At 35.1% G+C, this 19,608-nt stretch overlaps 2 protein-coding genes across 12 annotated transcripts; one reads left to right on the top strand and one right to left on the bottom strand.

Annotated features, from left to right (window-relative positions):
- The first annotated feature begins 6,017 nt into the window (after positions 1–6,017).
- LOC18427260 (protein POLLENLESS 3-LIKE 2) lies at positions 6,018–10,612 on the top strand. Of its 6 annotated transcripts, none has more exons than XR_016048813.1 (4): positions 6,018–6,211; positions 7,443–7,655; positions 7,795–8,271; positions 8,950–10,612. XR_016048813.1 is itself a non-coding variant. In XM_006836313.3 (4 exons), the coding sequence occupies exons 1-4, from the start codon at positions 6,041–6,043 to the stop codon at positions 10,325–10,327; spliced, it is 1,980 nt and encodes a 659-aa protein (XP_006836376.2). In that variant the 5' UTR covers positions 6,018–6,040; the 3' UTR covers positions 10,328–10,612. The 6 variants fall into 6 exon arrangements, 5 of the variants coding, with proteins under 5 accessions (XP_006836376.2, XP_088713393.1, XP_088713395.1 ...); XM_006836313.3 differs by having other exon boundaries at positions 7,795–8,012; XM_088857267.1 differs by having other exon boundaries at positions 7,795–8,012; positions 8,932–10,612.
- A 2,081-nt stretch (positions 10,613–12,693) lies between these two features.
- On the bottom strand, positions 12,694–17,691 carry LOC18427261 (beta-1,4-N-acetylglucosaminyltransferase family protein). Of its 6 annotated transcripts, none has more exons than XM_088857264.1 (3): positions 17,563–17,691; positions 14,781–14,992; positions 12,694–14,037 (listed from the first exon to the last, which is right to left on the bottom strand). In XM_088857264.1, the coding sequence occupies exon 3, from the start codon at positions 14,004–14,006 to the stop codon at positions 12,927–12,929; it is 1,080 nt and encodes a 359-aa protein (XP_088713390.1). In that variant the 5' UTR covers positions 14,007–14,037; positions 14,781–14,992; positions 17,563–17,691; the 3' UTR covers positions 12,694–12,926. The 6 variants fall into 6 exon arrangements, with proteins under 6 accessions (XP_088713390.1, XP_088713392.1, XP_088713389.1 ...); XM_088857266.1 differs by having other exon boundaries at positions 14,847–14,992; XM_088857263.1 differs by having other exon boundaries at positions 14,781–14,948.
- Positions 17,692–19,608: the final 1,917 nt, after the last annotated feature.

The raw sequence follows: 19,608 nt of genomic DNA, 5'->3' as shown, positions 1-19,608 counted from the left end.
AAAAAAAAAAAAAAAGGTAACCCTCACACCTTTTGTCATTTGCGGTAAACTTTTTTGGAGGGGACCTTTTTTGTTTGATTGTGACGTCGGTTCTATTGTTTAAACCCCACGCAACCTTATCAAAAGATATTATACTCCTTTTAGGAGTATAGTGTTCATTTACTCCTCAAAAGTAAAACAATACTTAGGATTAATTTAAGAAACCCAATTTTTGGGGATATAACATTTTCAACCTATAGATTAACTTCAATAAAAAAAAATTCTAATTGCACCCTCTAAATGCTTGAAAAAAATAATTGTTTTAAGATTGAATGGAGACTGTCCAAGTTTAAAAAGGTAAGATCTAAATGTTAGAAAACTCAAATTTCAAATTTTAACTTTTGAAAATAATCATCTATTGATGATTATTAAATGGTTCCAAATTTTAAATTCAAATAAATTGTCCAGGTCTTTTTTATCGAGAGAGTAAACTCATATTGTACTTCCCTAGGAGTACGCCCCCTTCTTTAATCTTTACATGTGATTGATGGACACCAGGGCAACTTCGGGATGGGGAGGGGAGCTCCTTGTAATTATTGTGAAAAATAATATTAAATGGTAATAAAAAAAAAGGTGCGATACGTGAAAAACTCTTTCAGCAATTAGTAGGAACCGCTTGCATCCTCAAGGTCGTACCCGTCAGTCCACTGATTTGGCGATCCACCATGGAATTAAAAAAAAAAAAAAAAAAAAAAAAAAAAAAAAGAAGAAGAAGAAAAGAAAAGAGGCAGAGAAGAAGAAGAGAGTGCTTCATAAAACTTGTATATTTTCCCTTATCCAACGGTACATTTGGAATGGATAAGATTGCCCCAATCATAATATCACATCTCTATATTATTTTATTTTTAATTTTTTGTATTAATTATTTTAACACCAAATTTTGTACATCCAATCATCTATTAAATTCACACTAACAAAAAATATAAAGACAATATTTCCAATAAAATAAAAAAACCAAAATACCCCTTAATGTTTCAAGGGGTATTTTGGTCATTATATTTTATCGAAAATTTATGTTTTAATGTTTTTTATAGGTACGCCCCAATGAGAAGATGACACTACCAAATTTCATATTCATACAATTTATATAAAAAAATTAAAAATAAAATATTTTGAGACATCGGATCTAAAGATCAAACGGTGAATGTCTTTCTTGATCAAAATTGGACGGCTGGATGGTAAGGGAAGCATAGATCTTCTATGTTGTAGGGAAAGTATAAAAACCTTTCTCAAAAAAGAATATGAAGGAAGAAAAAAAGTTTTTGGGTCACATCTCTTATGTTCGTTAGATGTTTAAGATTTGTAAAACTGATTTAAATACGTATAACTTTTCAACTATTTAACAGTCGGGATTCTATATTATGAGATCTTTATTTTTGAAATAAATAGGTCCCAATCATTTTTAGCTATTAGAGGTAAAATCTAATAGATGAAAATGTGCAACGATATTTGATAAAATTTATTTTGAACTTTGTACCCAATCAATGACACATTCGCAACTACCCAATTCCAAATCAAATCTGACGGTCATTAATGATTATAACCCTCTTATATAAAAAGTAATGGATTGTATACAATTAGACTATTTACGCTTGGGAAAAGTTTATATAGAGCTGAGCATCTAAACAATCAAATTAGAGCCCACCTAAAAAATATCATTTGAAGAGGCTGTTTTGACGTCCAAATATCCTTAAATGGATCATCTTGACATTATGATGCATCGACATGAGAAAAACATGGATTTCAAGTTTTGAAAATAGCATATTTGGTATCACATTTTTTGACCGTCAATTTACAATATTTTCAACTTTTCATAGATATGTCAATCTACCCTATTATTTAAGTTTTAAGTTTCATAAATAAAAATAAAAATAAATTTTAAGGCTATCGCAAAGATTTCCAATATTGAAACCATATTTCGACACTATTTGAAGGTAGACTCTAATTTGATTGTTTAGAGTCTAGGCTCTATGCCTACCGCACCCTTTACTTTTTATACAAGAATATCATAATTAATTTGATAGATTGGATGTATCATAAAATTCGAGAAAAATTCTTTTGAACTTTGAGCTTGGTCAATGTAATAAATATAGCCACCCAATTTCATATCCAATGATCAAGATTAATTGTGACCACCTTGTATACATTTCCAAAAAAATAAATGGTCTCAGTGTATACATTTCCTTAATATTTTACTAATTTTCAACTATTCAAACACATGATCATGTGTATTTTGATGGGACTTTTTCAATTAGATCAAAATAAATAGTAAGACATTAACTAGTGGAAATTTGTTTTATGCGGGTTGGACCACATTTCTACATATGCAGTCCAGAAAATGTAAAGCATCCAACTTAAAGATGGATGCAAGTACGTGTTCCATCTAAAAACAATGAAAACTAATGGTCCAAATGTTTTATTACTAAAATTATTATTTATACTTTTTAAAAATCATTTATTTTTTCATATTCATGATGTCCATGTTAGAGATTACATGTCTTTAAAAATTAAGTCTTAAAATCCATCTCAAAAATATATTTATTAAGAGGCCCCGCATTTCTACATATGCGGGCTTGGCCGCATAGAATCCAGGTCCTTATATAATTGATCTCTTTAGGTGCATTTTGATAAAAAATTTAAATAAGAGTTATATGCATATCCCTTCAAATTACCGTTATTAAAAAATCAAAATAATGATTTTTATCTTTTTTATTTTTTTCTAAATTACCCTTACTCCATATTATCAAAATCCGAAGTTCTCAATGGAAGTTCTCTATAGCAGCCTTCATCAAGCCTGAAGGCAAGCTCGCTAGCTTGCTGAATGAGATAAAGAACAGTTCGGATTTTTACCATCCCAAGGTTCAGAGAGACCTGAAGTATTTTCGCCCGGGGAAATATTGGGTAGGAATATAATAACGTAAAAGACAATTATAAAAAATATCCTTATATTTTTCAAAAAAATACCCAAAAAACTTTAAATTTACATCTATATACCCTTTTTTTTTTAACCCAAAATGCCCCCCATTTGCATAAGGGGGCGTGAGGCCCAAAGGCCCTTTCCGTCTTATGCATCTAAAGCATCTACAGTACCCAAAGAACTCCTTGGGCATCATGGCTTTAATGGGCCATCACGGCTCTAAAAGGGCCATGGTACCTAGGGGAAGCTTACAAGAGGAGTTTTTGGGCATTACGGCCTCAATAGGGCCGTGTTAAAATAAATGTTGGGTATGGATATAATTTAAATAAAAAAGGTATTTTTTTAAAAAAATAAAATATAAATATATTTTTTATAAGAACAATGACACCACGAGACCTTCACACACCCATGTCAGTAAGACCGCAAAAGATATCTAGAAAAATTATCATATGGATGTGGGACTTTGGTGAACAAGTTTATTAATAACTTTTTTAGAGATCTGTGTTAAAATTTAATGGTGATCATTTGGGGGTAAACTCACATTGGAGACGAGGCTTTAAACAATCAAAGTAGAGTGCACCTTCAAATAGTGTTGAGAAATGTGGTTTTAATATTAGAAATCTTCGTGAGAGCTTTAAAATATGTTTTCTTCTTTAATTATAAAATTTAAAGCTTAAAAAATAACGCAGATCAAGCATATCTATAAAAACTTAATTTTTTTTTGAAAATTAATGGTCCAAAATGCATTACAAGATGCACGATTTTCAAAACTTGAAATTCATTTTTTTCTCATATCCATGTATCTTGATATCGAGATGATCAATTTGAAAATATTTGGGCATCAAAATAACTTATTCTAGTAAAATTTTGGAGGTGCGCTTTAATTTAATTGTTTAGAGCCTCAACTCTATATAAACTTTTTCCTTTTTTAAATAGGGTGCGGTTTGTAAACAATCAAATTAGAACCTACCTTCAAATAGTATCGAGAAATGTGGTTTTAATATTGGAAATCTTTGTAATAGCCTTAAGATGTATTTTTGTATTTATTTATAAATTTTAAAGCTTCAAAAATAGTGTAAATTGACAAATCTATAAAAACTTGAAAATCTTAAAATTAGACGGTCCAAATTTGTGTTACAAAATACATGATGTTCAAAACTTGAAATCCATTTTTTTCTCATTTCCATGCATCTTGATGTCGAGATGGTAAATTTGAAGATATGTAGGCATCAAAACAAACTCTTCTAGTGAAATTTTTGATGTAGGCTCAAATTTGATTGTTTAGAGCCTCTCTATATAAACTTTTCATTTTTAAATAAGGGTGCGGTTTGTATAGAGCCTAGGCTCTAAACAATCAAATTAGAGCCTACCTTCAAATATAGTCGAGAAATGTGGTTTCAATACTGAAAATCTTTGTGACAACCTTAAAATATATTTTTCATATTTATTTATAAAGTTTAAAGCTTAAAAAATAGTGTAGATCAATAGATCTATGAAAACTTAAAAATCTTGAAAATTGACGATAAAAAAATGCTTTACAAAAAACACTATTTCCAAAACTTGAAATCCATTTTTTTTTTCTCATGTCCATGCATATTGATGTCGAGATGATCAATTTGAGGATATTTGAACATCAAAACAACTTCTTTTAGTGAATTTTTGAGCTAGGCTCAAATTTGATTGTTTAGAGCCTCAGCTCTATATAAACTATTTCCTTTAAATAAATGTAACTTTGGGAGGATATGCTGTAAGTTACTCTAACTATTAGGGTAAATTAGTAACATAGGGAATAATGTAGATTACATAGTATCAAGCTAATTCTTAATTCTGCCACCCAGTCCCAACTGAGGCTCACAAAATGTGTCCCTAAGACTGGGCCTGGACAAGGGCCATTCATAGGGTTGGCTGGTCTTTTATTTATATTTTATTTTTTCTTCTTTTTCATTTTCCTTCTAGTTTATTAGGTCCGGTCCAACACGAGGGGGTGCTGTGAATATCGCTTATTCCGGCCTCTATTAGTGGTGGTATACAATCTACTTGCCGACCAATGAGGATCTTTATACTGGAGCTCTTTTTCTATTATTTCTATCTGCGATTTCTTTAATAGCGGGTTGGTTACATTTACAATCCAAATGGAAGCTAAGCGTTTCGTAGTTAAAAAATACTGAATTCTATTTTAATCATAATTTGTCATGACTATTCGGAGTAAATTCCTTGGCTAATTTGTCAAGACTGTTCGAAGTAAATTCTTTGGCTTGGACATAACATTTAGTTCATGTCGTTATTCTCGGATCCAAGGGGAATACTTCATGTAAAATAATTTTCTCAACGTATTACCATCTCCTCAAGGCTAGAGGCCATTTTTTTTTACAGAGCAGCATAATCTTTAGGACCAAAACCCTAATGGAACATGGGACGGGCTGGGCTCAACAACCCTAGAGGCGACGTTACAGGCTCCATCCCGATCTTGATCGACGATTCCTAATTGGTTGAAGATCCATGAAACTAAGTACCCCGATTGGTGAGACAGGGAGAGATCGAAGAGACCCACCCATTAAGATCTCATGTTTAGAGAGAGAAAGTACCCGATTTCATCCATAGATAGAGGAAATACAGGATTTCATCCTTTGAGAGAGGAATGAGGATTCTTAGTGAGAGAAAGTGAAAGGACGACTCCACTCATTAAGAGAAGAAGGCTGAGAGGCGGGAACTTATCCGTTGAGCAAAGAAATGCAACGGCTCTTTACTCAACGGCTACAAGACCTTTGAAAAAGAAGACTAATAAAACCTATCTTTTATTCGCCCATAAAAACGCCACCTCTCTTCACCCCTCTCTTTTTACTCAACCAATAGAAGTCCCTCTCTCTCTCTCTCTAGGAAAACCCTTTCTATTTCTTACGCCTCTTGAGAGGCAGAAATTTCCGGTGACTGGTTTTTCCGGCCATTTATTTTGGGTATTTTCTTTATTTTCCGAGAATGTGAGGTGATTTCCGGAGCTCTTAATAGAAAATTTGGGTGCCAGACTGGTTTTTTCCGGCCATTTTCCAGCGATTTTTTGTTGGTTCTCTTCTTTATCCGGCAAGAATGTGGGGGGACTTCTGGAAAGCTCCGGAAGCCCACCGAGCATGGAGATCGGCTCCTTGCACTCCGGAGAAAGAAGTTATTCAGAAGGCTCAGGAGAGGCAGGAGCCTTACCATGCTCTTCACAAGGTTCCTGCTGGTGATTCACCGTATGTGAAGGCAAAGCATGTTCAGGTATTTAATTCTTCACAAACTAATTACCCATTAATAATCCAATTTTTGCTATCTTTATGATCATTTTCTATATATGGAAATTGTATAATTCTTTATTTAATTTATTATTATTTCTTGTGTTTGTATTGATTGTTTTCTTCTGGATCAAAATTTGATCCGGGGGGCAATGGTGGTGTTTCTTGCCTTATGTTTGAGAGATTTTTTTTTTTTTTTTTTTCCTTTCTTTCATTTTTCGAATTTTTGTTATTAATTCTTTTGGATTATAGTGGTAAACAATTCATAAATTTTTACTAGAAATTATGAGAAGACTTCTTTATGGGCTTGTTAATTTTTCATGGGTTTGTGTACTATGCTATCATTGGGTTCCAAACAATCGCCTAGCAACTCCACAACTGCCCATTGTTTAGAATTAATGATTCGGGTGCCTCTTCGCTTCGCTGAAATTTTCCTGGATTCTTTGATGGATTTTGAGTGGAGAAACAACCCACCCCAACTGTTCCTTGTTGACATTGAAGGTTGGTGGAAGGGGTAGTAAATTATTTGAAAGCCAACTCGTAGCATAGACCATTCTTCCTCTTTTGATTTCATGTCTTGTTTATGTCTGGTTCACGTTTCTTACATATTAAAGTGGGTTTTTGGTTTATTTGATTCTTGAATTGCTTAGGTTTCGATGTTGAAGAGAAGAATTGATGTGTTTTTTTCTCACCAAGGAATTGATGTCTTTTTTTTAAAATAGAGTTTTGATCAGTTTTTCCTATCATTAATCTTTGATCTTGTCCTTTCTTTAATTAGCTTTCTTCAGGTACTCGATGGCTAGATTTCTGAAAGTCATGAAAAACCAAGAAATTCTCTTTCTTTCTTCCCTTTTTTCACACCCTATTTTCACTTTCTTTTCCTCACTTTTTTCCCTTTCCTGCCTTTTTCTCATTGTTTAAAAATATTTCTCCGTGTCAAAATTTCATTTCATTCTATTGGGGTGACATAACTTGTACTAGTCTTCCCTTTCTTGAACTCTTTTAGTCTTTCTGGCTTCTTTGCTTCATATTTTTGTCTATTCTTTTATGTCGCCATGTCCAAAATTTCATTTCATTTCTTTGGGGTGGTGTAACTTGTACTATTTTCACTTTCTACCATTTTTTGTTATCTTTCTTGCTTCTTTTTCTTCATATTTTTCCTATTTTTTATTTCCTCATGTCTAAATTTCATTTCATTTTTTATTGGGGTGGTGTAGCTTGTGGACAAAGATCCCAACAGAGCCATTGCTCTGTTCTGGTCAGCAATTAACCATGGTGATAGGGTGGATAGTGCTCTCAAAGACATGGCCATTGTGATGAAACAAGTTAACAGAGCAGAAGAGGCAATTGAGGCCATCAAATCTTTTCGCCATCTTTGCAGTGATCAAGCCCAGGAATCTCTTGACAATGTTCTCCTTGATCTCCACAAGGTAGATAGAATACAAATTCTCCCTTTACTTTAACTTTATTATTGAAGCCTCTCTCTCTCTCTCTCTCTCTCTCTCTCTCTCTCTCTAGTATTATGTGTTCCTTTGTTTAATACCATGGAGTTCAACAAATTTTATGTAGAGATGTGGGCGCCTAGATGATCAGATTGAGTTGCTTAAATACAAGCTGAAGATGATAAAGGATGGGGTGGCCTTCAGTGGGAAGAAGACCAAGATAGCCAGGTCTCAGGGAAAGAAGTTTCATGTTTCTATAGAGCAAGAGGAGGCCAGGCTCCTCGGCAATTTAGGTTGGGCATATATGCAACAAGGAAAATTCGCAGAAGCCGAGTCAGAGTACAGGTATTTTAATGATTCCCAAATTACAATTTGATTTGTCACACTATATATGACCATTTACCTCAGGTTCAAAAAGGTCACAATTTTCCCTAGACGTTTGTGTGAAATCCGGCAGCTGGGGTATGTCATTTCTCCATAAAGACTCTGACGAAAGTATTTTATCAAAATTTGAGCGCAACAAATCTCACATGTGGTCAATGTCACGTCCCTGCTTGCCTGATTTCACATCTGATGATTACGGGTGAACCCTTTTGTACCAAAGGTAAACTACCTTAATTGTGTACTTTCTGTTTTGATTCTCGTAATTTTCCTTGCATTATTATTTTCTTCATATTTTGTCATCATAAGTAAACAAATATCTAATTATTAGGCTGCAATTAAGTGTCATTATCTTACTAACTTGTGGGCCATTGTTGCTATAAACAACATATTATAAGACTAATTGTTTCTAAAAGATTTTTCAAGTTCTAGCAAATAGATTAGATGGCACAATCTTGTTTCTTTATAAGAAAAATATCAGTTTTTTTAAAAAAATTTGTTATACATATGAAGATTTGAGTTCCTGTAAAACTCTAGAATTAATAACATTAACTATTTCCAAAATAATTGTTCAAATTCTAGTAAATAATGAAAGTTGCATTCTTCATTGTTTTCGTACTGCTCTAAAAAATTGCTCAAAAGGCACTGGCAAATTTTTGTTTTTCTACCGTGTGCATCAATAGATCTCAATTCACGGTCATGCATTTGGTCATTATTAGTAAGTTTTATTTATTTTTCTCAAAAACCTTTAATAGAGCTGAATGGCAGACTAGGATACACAAACTAGGATTTGTGTAGCCAACCCCAATTAATTGAAAAAAGGTTATAATAATGATTTTTTTTTTCCTCAAATGTTGTGTTGAAAAACTCAAGTAAATAGTAGTCATCTCTACATATGCAGGAAAGCTTTAGCTATCGAACCAGATGACAACAAGAAATGCAACTTGGCTATTTGCTTGATGCAAAAGGAAAGAATTGCAGAGGCCAAGACTCTGCTTACCACTGTAAAACCTACATCCATGCACAGCCCAGGTAGTGAATCTCACTTGAAATCCTATGAGCGAGCTTGTGAAATGATAGCTGAGATTGAATCTCAATCGTCCAATCCCAAATCAAAAGGAGGAAAGGCCATGAAAGAAGCAGTACACAGTTTATCGGCTTTCTTAAATGGAAATTGGATTAATCCAACTTTCCACACGAATGGGAATGTTCTCAAACCTCACACTCAAGATCGTATGGGCTTGCCAGTCACAGCAACAAGAGAAAGCTTCAAAATAGGCCCTCAATGCATTAAAGGCTTAGATAATGAATACGGGTTCTTGGATCCAAGCAAATTGGTGGGAGTGGTTGAGGAAGAATCATTTGGTGATGAGAATTTGAATTCAAATGTAGCAAAGTTCACACTGCCCCGCCCTCCAAGAAGATTTCCATTAGGATTTACTGAAAAGCAATTGTTTAAGGGTGAACAAGAATCATCAAGGGAGAGAATGGAAGTGATTAAGTTCAACTCGCCGGTGTGTCATGGTCCACTCCAAATTCGCGGTCAAGATCATATTGGCTCAGCAATCACCACAACAAAAGAAAGCTTTGAAATGAGCCCTCAATACATCAACAATACACAAATCTATCACCAGCGAAGCTTCGACAATGAATATGGGTTCTCCGTTCCAAACAAATTGGTAAGAGAGATTGAGGAAGAAGAAATATTTGGTGATGAGAATTTGAATTCAAACATACCAACCTATACGCCGCCGCACCGCGGAAGATCCCCACCAGGATTTCATCGAAAACAATTGTTCAAGGGTGAGTTAGAATCATTAAGGGAGAGGACTGAAGCGGTTAAGATCAATTCGCCAGAACATTATGGTCCAACACAAACTGGTGAAAACTTTGGCAAAGTGCCACCTTTAAATTACAAGTGGGTAAGCAACCCTGCAAACCATGAGGCAGAATCTGAAAGGAGAAGGTGGGGGGCTAGAAGATCTCTCTCTTTTGAGAATCAAGCAGAGGCAAGTCACTTTAAACTGCCTGAAACTAAGGAGTTTGAGGATTCTCTAATGGAACAAGTGGTAAAGGAGAGTAGAATTGATGCAAGAAATACTATGTATAAGTCAGATGAGGTGATAAGGAAGCCTTATAATGGAGATATCCAGTGCATGCAGCAAGCAGTAAAGGAGGCCATGGTGATGGATGGAAGTATAGAGAGAGGAACAATAAAGCCTAAAAGTAGGCTGGTCATTTTTCAGGAAATGACTTTGCCTGAGAACCCAAGGGTCTGATCTTTTTCATGCAACAAGGGGCTTTGCATGCCATGCTCTCTTTCTCTTACCCCCCGCCCCCCCCTATTTAACTAATTGTTTTCGTTGAAATCCCCTTCTCTTTTTCTCTCTATCTACCCCCTATTTAATTAATTTTTTTCTTTGAAATCCCCTTCTCTTATTCTCTCTGTCTATTGTATAAGTCACTCTACAGAGCATTATGTATTGTACAAGTCACTCTACATGAGAACTATCTATTGTTTTATTCACTCTATATGAACATTATCTATTGCTTTTTTCACTCTATATGAGCACTGTTGACATGTGATATTTATAATCGTCTTTTGGGGTTTGCCAACTTATTCAATAGTATAGGCTGGACGGCAAACATAGTGTATTTTTACTTTATTATTATTATTATTATTTGAATTTGATGGACCTCAAATTTTGCAGATAGTATGGGTCTAGGAGAAAATGAAGGGTCAAAATGCGTCAACTATATATACAATCAATGGGGAATACAACCCCTACTTGTTTTTAAAAATAGTTAGTAGTTTTCGAATACGTAAGTGGGAATGGGAACCTAGATCCCTAACTGTTTTTAGAAATGGTTAGTGGTTTTTAAATACACAAGTGGGAATAGAACCTAGACTTGGTAGCTAAAGCTTGAGTGGTGCTACCACCACGACCTCAGCCCCATTCCTTAAAAGTTGGTGGCTTTGATTGCCTACTCATGCAATCTGGGTCATGCAATGTGGGGTTATTTGGCCTATAAAGAAATGTATATAAGACAATTTACTTTTGATGCAAAAAAGTCATGATCATTATGAACCCATACCTGAACTAGTATGTGTGGTCAGAAGCATGTCATTAACTAGACACAAAGCCTAAAAATAAAATATTTTAAAACTATTTAAGCTATTAGGTTTGCATGTCATTAACTAGACACAAAGCCTAAACATAAAATATTTTAAAACTATTTAAGCTATTAGGTTTCACATCCAATATTTAAAAGTTATAATAACCGCCTAGCATAAAAAAAGAAGTCTTATAATATCCAATCCCTGCCTATATATGTAGATTTTGTCGGCCAGCTATCCTGTTTTAAAGCGTAAGCCATTGTAACAAATTTACTAATTTAGTCTTCTATTATTATATACTAGGAAAATACACCGACATATTTTAGCATATTATTCACATTATTGATACGGCGCCAAGGAAAGTACAAGTGTTGTACACTAGTCTTGTGTGATAAAAGATTTCAAATCGCATTCTATACGTACCTAAAAGATAATTGAACAGAGACTGTCCAATTTTAGAAGGTGAGAACCAAGTATTAGGGCCTGTTTGGATCCTTGGATTTTTCAATCCTTGAAAATATCAATACTGGAATTGAGATTTACTAGAATTGATATTTCTTAGAATATGATTTAAATAATCTTGAATTCCAAACGTGGGTCTTTTTTCTTAAAGTAATCATTTGGTGATTCTTAGGTATATCCCAACATTTCAGACCAAATAAAATCCTTTCAAGTAGCTCTATCACCTGAGAAAGCAAAATTATTTGTATGATCCTGTGGGAGCATAGCATATGCGCTAAGAACTAATTTAACACCACTTTAATGGCCTTGTTGAAAAGTTGGACCGACTCTGATGATGGTGCATCAATTATATTCTTAATCAAATATTAATATATAAAACCACAATATTGATATGGCCTACTTTAAAGTGTAGACCTATGTACAATAGCTTTGCAATAGCTTTCCCTCTCTTAGGAAAATTCAAAAAATTGAAATCAAAATGTGGGGATGGATAGAGGAGGGAAGAGAACAGAAATAAAGAAGACAGGGAGAGGGGATGAGATTTAGGCAAAACAATTACAGTGGCGCGGCACAATGTGACGTCTAGAATTCAATTTTCACCATGTCCCATGTTTAACATTCAATAAAGAGAGAGTAGAATTCAATTCACTAAAATTTCTCCACGTCCCATGTTAACATTCAAGAGGAGAGAGAGAGAGAGTAGAGTTCAATTTTCACCACGTCCCATGTTAGCACTCAATAGAAGAGTTTAATTTTCACCACATCCCATATGCACATACAAAATAAGAGAGAGAGAGAGGACGGGGAGGGGCAGGTCTAAAGGAGATTTGGGAAATTAATTGTACCATGTAAGTTTCTCTTTCATTATAAAAAGAAAGACTAGGAAAAGGCCAAATAAAATATCCAATTTAATACAATTAAAAAGTAGGTGTTACAACTGACGTCTTGGGTGCATTTGAATTTTGGAAGATCAGTTCTACTTGGGTCCACATTAAGTAACTAGCCTTCTCTGTCACCTCATCTCAGAAAACAATATTCCTAGTTTTCCACTGAAAATAAGACTCATTCAAGCCAATAGAATAAGATATAAGTAAAGCACAACAATGACAACCCCCTTCGTTCTTGTTGGACCTTTCTTTTGTTTCTCATGCCTTCCCACAAAAAATACTCCATTACACTTTTAAATTCCCCAGCTGGGAATTCAAACCAAGCATAAATAACTCCATGTTTTTAGATCACCAGAAGAGAGAACAAAAAATCTAAAAGAAAAACAGAAAGTAAAGCACACTAACAGGTAATCAGCCAGGACCGCGGAAACAGTTCCCAGGCAAAAGAAACCCGAAGTTCTCAGCATTCTTAATCAAGTACGATGGGAGATGAACCGCCGAAAAGGACCGAGGAATAGAACCCATCTTCTTAATTAGCTCCCTAAACGAGTACTCTTCAGGTAGCATATCAAACAAGTCCTCCCCTTGACAAATGATCCTCTGTATCCTTGATTGGTCGAGAAAACTCGAAAATCTTACCCTATCTGCATGGCTATAGGCCTTCATCTTGAAAGCAAATTCCCCAATATGCCTAAAACAAAAGCTACAATGCCAACCGGCATCTGCAAATAAGGTATCAGATTGCCTACTGTGGCGATACCTAGTCCTAGGCTCAAAAACATGTACTGATGCCCTCCAACTATCCAAGTCAACTGGGAACTCAAAAGAGTAGAGATAGTTTCGAAGCTCTAGATGCATCACTGGTGGGATCCCATCACACCATCTAAGTATATCTATAGTGTGAGGGCTTGGAATTTCATCTGCATCAGACATTATAACAAGATCACCTGATGAAACGCCAGCCCTTCTCAAGAGCCCATTCATGGCAGCCCTTTGGGCTGACTCGAGCACAAATGGGTCCTCTCCTTTACTAAGTTTCCGGCCACTAAAAAGGCCATAAATTAGGTTGGGTTGTACAAAATTAAAACGTTGCCTATTTTCTGCAAAAAACAGGGGCTTAGGGATTCCAGTAAAGGTTGTATTGGACTCTAGGATTATGAACTTGGTGACATAAGGGGAAAGCTCATTCCATCTGATCTCTAGCAAGTCAAGCTCATTGCTAAAAACTATAGCATCAAATACACGTCGAGGAGTTGAGCGGAGGGTCCAGCCATGGAGAAAACAAAGGTGATGCATTGAAACATTTTCGGCATAGTAGTGAGGGATCCGGTTGAAGGGGTCAGGGGGCTTGTCCCAAAAGGGGCGGAGGAAGTAAGATACATGTTGGTAGTGCAAGTAAATCTCGAGGATGCAAATTGGGATGATGATCAACAAAATTAGGGTTAGGGACTTGGGCCATAACCTTCTTGAGAAGGAACGTAGTATGGACATGCTGAGGGGAGTGATATTCACCTTCAGTCATCTGCAAGCATGATAAGTTATGGGGTTAACTAAAAGGGTAAACTCATGGGTGCATTAGCATGCATCTGGTGTATATGTGGTTTCTGAAGATAATGTATGCATCAATGCTCTCTCTCTCTCTCACACATACACACACACACACATGATGATGATGATGATATGGATAACTCACTCATATAAATGGATAAATCTAGGAAATCTAATGCTATATACCAGTAAAATGATCAATATATGACAGTAATTGGAAATTATTCAAATATTTCCAAGTAGTAGCAATGCTAAAAAAGGCGGAGGCAGGCCAAGGGCCTTGACCTGGCCTGGGGTGGGGGGCTTATGTTGTTTGGTGTGTGTGTGTGTGTGTGAGAGAGAGAGAGAGAGAGAGACCACACATCGAACACTTGGAGTCCATCTTCTTTTTCATCTCATATGCAGAGAGTACATGGACCCGAGAGAGAGAGAGAGAGAAGGGCAATACCATGCCTTATATTTTTTTGGGTAGAGTTGAATTTCTTTTTTTTTTAAGGGATGGCGCTAGGTGGGCACCCGGACCGCCTAGGTGTAGCCTAGGCAGTTTGTCGGCCAATATAGGAATTAGATAGCAAGGAATAAATATAAAAATTATTTCAGCATCAAAAGAGAGCAGTGGCAAACTAGATAGCAAGGAATAAATCTAAAAATTATTTCAGCATCGAAGGAGAGTAGTAGCAAACTAGATAGCAAGGAATCAATATAAAAATTCAGTACCAATATAGGAACTAGATATTCTTGACACCACCAACATTAATTATCAATGGAAATATATTCAAAGACCTCATCTCCCTCTGAGTTTTCCTAAAATCATAGTGTCACAACCATCCAGCCCCAGTGCCAGCCTCGAAGCTTTGGCTCTAATCAATCTTCAAGAATTCCCCCCTATATTGAAGCATATTTCAGCATTGAAGGGGAGGCTTCCAGTGCTTAAAAGAATAGCAGAAAGTTACATATTTCTGGAGTGTTACAATCAACATATTGACACTTTGAAAAATAAATATTGAAATATAAGTATGAAATGGCTTGGAACTATCTAAATAATTTGGCCCAAGTAAAGAATAAAAAAGCAACAACAGGAGGTTGGATGCAAGAAATGTATTGTCTCATCCATGAGAATTAATGTGAATAGACCCCCTAACTAAGACAAGAAAAGAATAAACCAAAGAAGATGTCCCCCAACAATCCTCAATTCTCAATGCATGCCAAAATCAAGGCAGCCACATAAAAGCACCTACCGACTTTCTTCGTCCAATCACTTCTCACTGTTCCTTTAGCACCGAGCTATTGACAAGAATAACCCAATGCGCCTTTGAGCAAGCGCACTTAAATTCATCAGTAAAGTCGACAACTACAACACAATTACCAACTGAACAAATGTCACTCCCTAGATGTGTGTATTCACCACGTTTGTCGTAAGCTTCGGTGTGTAGTGAAAAAAAAAGAGAGTTGCAAGTTTCATCTCTCATGATTATAACTATTGAAATGCTAGTCTCGAATCTAGAATTCTGATTGTTCCATCTGTTGAATAATCGTGTGGATGGACCATGTCGAGAGAACCAGATCAAACATCCATTTTCTAAACCTTATTTATTGCATAAAATGCACCAATAGGACAATATTCTCACATAAGTAGATAACAGAAACCGTCTACGTGCTTTGCATGCCCATCTTAATTCATCATTAAGGCTATATTAGTCTTCTCTGTGGGTACTCTCCCACTTCAACTTCATCCTCATATATGTTATAACAAGAAATAATTCCCAACAAAAAACAACTTGATGCATGTCTCCACCAATAAGAAATCCCAGACAAAGGACAATCACATATTTGGATCATTAACACTTCTATCTAAAATAAGAAACAACAATTCAGGAGTCCAAAGAGAATCTTGAATCTTTAAGAAAACAAAAATTAATCCTAGGCACATAATATGGAAGAACTAAAAAAACAATCGTAAAAACACTTGGCATTCGCAATATGTGTAATAAATAGTGAAAGAGCTGACCAAATTGAATGAAAACTGTTGACACATACATGTGAATGAATCGTGGGCCCCATGTGGTGTTCCTCAAACAATGTGATGAATGAACATCATTGAAGCTAAGTCTGTTACTCTATAAGCAAGCATTGTTCTTGAGTTCTAGTTTATCAAGATACCCAGCAAATTCCATTACAAAAAACTCAGTTTTAATTTATGGTAGTGTACAAGCACCAGTCTAACTGCAAGACACTTTAAGTCTTCTCTTTAATTTAAGTGCACTGTATTAAATCAAACTTAAGCCAAACATAAACCCATTTCTCCTTCAAAAGATAGCAATTAGTACTTGTGTCTTGCCCAATTTAAAGATAGTGGATTGGATTCAAACTCTAATTTGCAAATTCATGTTTAATTGGCATGGGAAAATCATGTTCCTACGTTGAGCCCATCTAAAATTTGAGTAATTAAGCTCATTTGCAGTTTTTCTCTCTTTCTACTTACTGAATAATTAAGCTCATGTGAAGATTTTCTCCCTTTATTCATTTAAGCATATTTTATCCCACATTTGTTAAGGCACGCCGCTAGCGCATCCGTTTTCTTGCTTGTCTTCGTGCCGTAGTGTAGTGTGCGTTAGCGCACTACGTTTTCTTCGCTGCTAGCGCGCCCAACAAGAAAACATATGCGCTACCGTGCAACGGCTTTCGCACGAGCGTGCTCTTCCGTTGCTTGGTGTAGTTTTCTTCGCTTCAACAAGGTTTGCTGTCCGAGGGTATCTTTCTTTCTTTTTCTTTTTTTGATAAATGGATCTTATGTTTTAATAGTAAGGTCATTTCAATACCATAGTTTTCATGATTTAAGAACCGTTCTTATTGAGCTTTCAACTGCAAAGTATTCCTGCTCAATTTTATCTGGCCTTAAAACAATTTTTACCGAAAAAAGAATGAAGAAAAAGAATTTTTTGCTGAAATTTTCATTTCGTTTTGTATAAGTTAATTCGAAACTAGAGCTCAAATTCAAACAAGTCCTCTATGAGCAAGAACTTCTGGTCAATTTTTTTGTCAGGTTGTTGTTCTGACTTTGTGCATAAAATTTTCCAACTCTTTTTTTCCAAGGTAATTTCAAATAACCCATAGTAATCATATATAAATGGAAATTATTCCAAAATTAGGCCTTTAAACATTTACATGATATGTAAGTTTTAACTTTCTCTATCTCAAATAACACAGTTAAACCAATTTTTAATGGAAGTTTTTTTTTATCAAATTCCTTCTGAAAAATATTCATTCATTACTCCTCGATAATTTCAATACAAAAAATCATGTATTTCCCCAACAAATAACAGCCATAACCATGACATTTATAGTTCAGAAAAGCTCAAAAGAAAACAGACTTCATTATGAAGACGACAAAAGATATAACCAAAAAGAGAAAAAGAAAAAGTAAAGAAAACAAAAGGCTAAAATGAAGAAACTTAATATATATAACCAAAAAAAAAAAATCAAATACTATTGTACCAACCTTTATTAAATCGCCATTGAAGCTCAAAGTCGAGATCTGGTACCTTCACAAAATTTAGCTCCTTTTCTGAATCGAAGTTTCCCAAAAATTAGGGCTCGTTTATACCACAACAAAAAATGAATGGAAGTCGTCTGTCAAAGAGGCAACAGTCCATATTTGGGGGAAAGGAAATGGTTCATTTATTTTAGTGATTGAAAACAATCCCATTTAATATTGTCTTTATTACACTCACTCTCTTTCTCTCTCTAGCACATTTTCTCTCTCTAGATTTTACCCGCCACTCCTAACGCCGTCGTTACTCTCTCTCCAGAATCCAAAAATTTTGCCGGCCGTTGAAGTTTTAACGGGTGCGGTTTGCATAGGGCCTAGGCTCTAAACAATCAAATTAGAGCCTATATTCAAATAGTATCCAAAAATGTGTTTTCAATACTGGAAATCTTTTTGATAGCCTTAAAATAAATTTTTATCTTTATTTATAAAGTTTAAAGCTTCAAAAGTAGTGTAGATCGAGAGATTTATGAAAACTTGAAAATCTTTAAAATTGACGGTCCAAAAATGCATTACAAAATATACTATTTCCAAAACTTGAAATCTGCTTTTTTCTCACGTCCATGCATCTTGATGTCGAGATGATCAATTTGAGGATATTGGAACATCAAAACAACCTCTTCTAGTAAAATTTTTGAGGTAGGCTCAAATTTAATTGTTTATAGCCTCGGCTCTATATAAACTTTTCTCATTTTTAACCATGGAAAAATCTTTGCCAATAAGGACACGGTTTCTATGCTTCTAGCCGCATAATTTAGAAATACAGGCTTGACAATAAATATATTTTTTAAATATAATTTGGTTCTAATTTGTAGAGAATATATAATTTTTAACATAAAGATCATGAATATGTAATATATATATATATATATATATATATATATATATATATATATATAGTAATTTCTCCCCACAATGGCTGTTGTGATTCAAGGCAGAGACCCTTTTGATCGTCATGGACTTGTTATGTTCGTGATAGTACCGCAACGGCACGATTAGAGCGGTTGCGGTTGCGAACCACAAGGGCTCTAATAGAGTCAGTGTGGTGCCATATTCTCACCATCTATAAAAATGGACGGCAGCGCTCCTATAGGCAAAATCAGCTTTGCAAAGTGCTCTCTTTTAAAGGATGTTTGTGGCACTATCCATATCTTATCTGATCTGGTGCGCTTGGCACATACGTAAAAGACCACGGGGCTCTTGTAGCCATTGACTCGAAAAAAAAACTTTTCCTTTATGCTTCCAAATTAGTTTCATCTAACGAGAATCATCTGAAACCACTCATTGTAAAGAGTCAAAGTAGCCCAAACTAGAACTATAAGCTCCAGATCGCTCATTGTAAGGAATCGAAGCAGTCCAGAACTATTAGTCCGGGTTCTTACAAGGCTTGAGGTTTCTTAAATGATAGGCAGAGAAGTGGCTATTGTATTGTAAAGGGTGATTCTCTTGTGTTCTTAACCGGTGCAATTATATTTCTGCATCCCCTTGAACATTAAGGATTCTTTGGAGGCAGGTTATGGATATAGCTTCCAGGCTCAAGATTTCCTTTCAAGGATTCTTTGGAGGCAGGTCATAGATATAGCTTTTAGGCTCGAGATTTATTTTCACATATCTATAGGGAAGCTAATGACGTGACTGATGGATTAGCTAAACGTGGTCATTTTGAGCAGTCACTTGTTATTTCTAATGTTTTGAATGTTTGATGCAATTTATGATTCCGTCGGATGTGGTTTTTAATTTTATCTCACTTATATCAAGTAACATTTTTGTCAAAAAAAAAAAAGAGAAATCGAATCGGTCCTGAACTATATTGGTTTAGAACCGCTCGTGATAAGAAATCAATACATTCTGAAACTGATAGTTCACAACTTTAGATTGCTTTGATTCCTTGCAAAAGATGAAAGGACAGATCATAGTAGTTGGAGAGAATTTGTCCCAACCCAGTCATTGGAATTGCAGATGAGATCCAAAACTGATAGCAATGTTTTGAGAATTATT

This window comes from Amborella trichopoda, chromosome 2 (genome assembly GCF_054954075.1).
Source record: "Amborella trichopoda isolate Santa Cruz 75 chromosome 2, AtrichopodaSantaCruz75HAP2 v2.0, whole genome shotgun sequence".
NCBI classification, from domain to species: Eukaryota; Viridiplantae; Streptophyta; class Magnoliopsida; order Amborellales; family Amborellaceae; genus Amborella; species Amborella trichopoda.
Note: the sequence above shows the minus strand (reverse complement) of the source record. Positions and strands in the feature narration are given on the sequence as shown.

Bases quoted from the DNA above. Each gene is read 5' to 3' on its own strand.
- LOC18427260 (XM_088857267.1), top strand. From the start codon at position 6,041: ATGTGGGGGGACTTCTGGAAAGCTCCGGAAGCCCACCGAGCATGGAGA. The intron at 7,656-7,794 runs GTAGATAGAATA...AATTTTATGTAG, and splicing joins TTCTCCTTGATCTCCACAAG to AGATGTGGGCGCCTAGATGA. The intron at 8,013-8,931 runs GTATTTTAATGA...AGTAAATAGTAG, and splicing joins GAAGCCGAGTCAGAGTACAG to TCATCTCTACATATGCAGGA.
- LOC18427261 (XM_088857264.1), bottom strand. From the start codon at position 14,006: ATGTCCATACTACGTTCCTTCTCAAGAAGGTTATGGCCCAAGTCCCTA.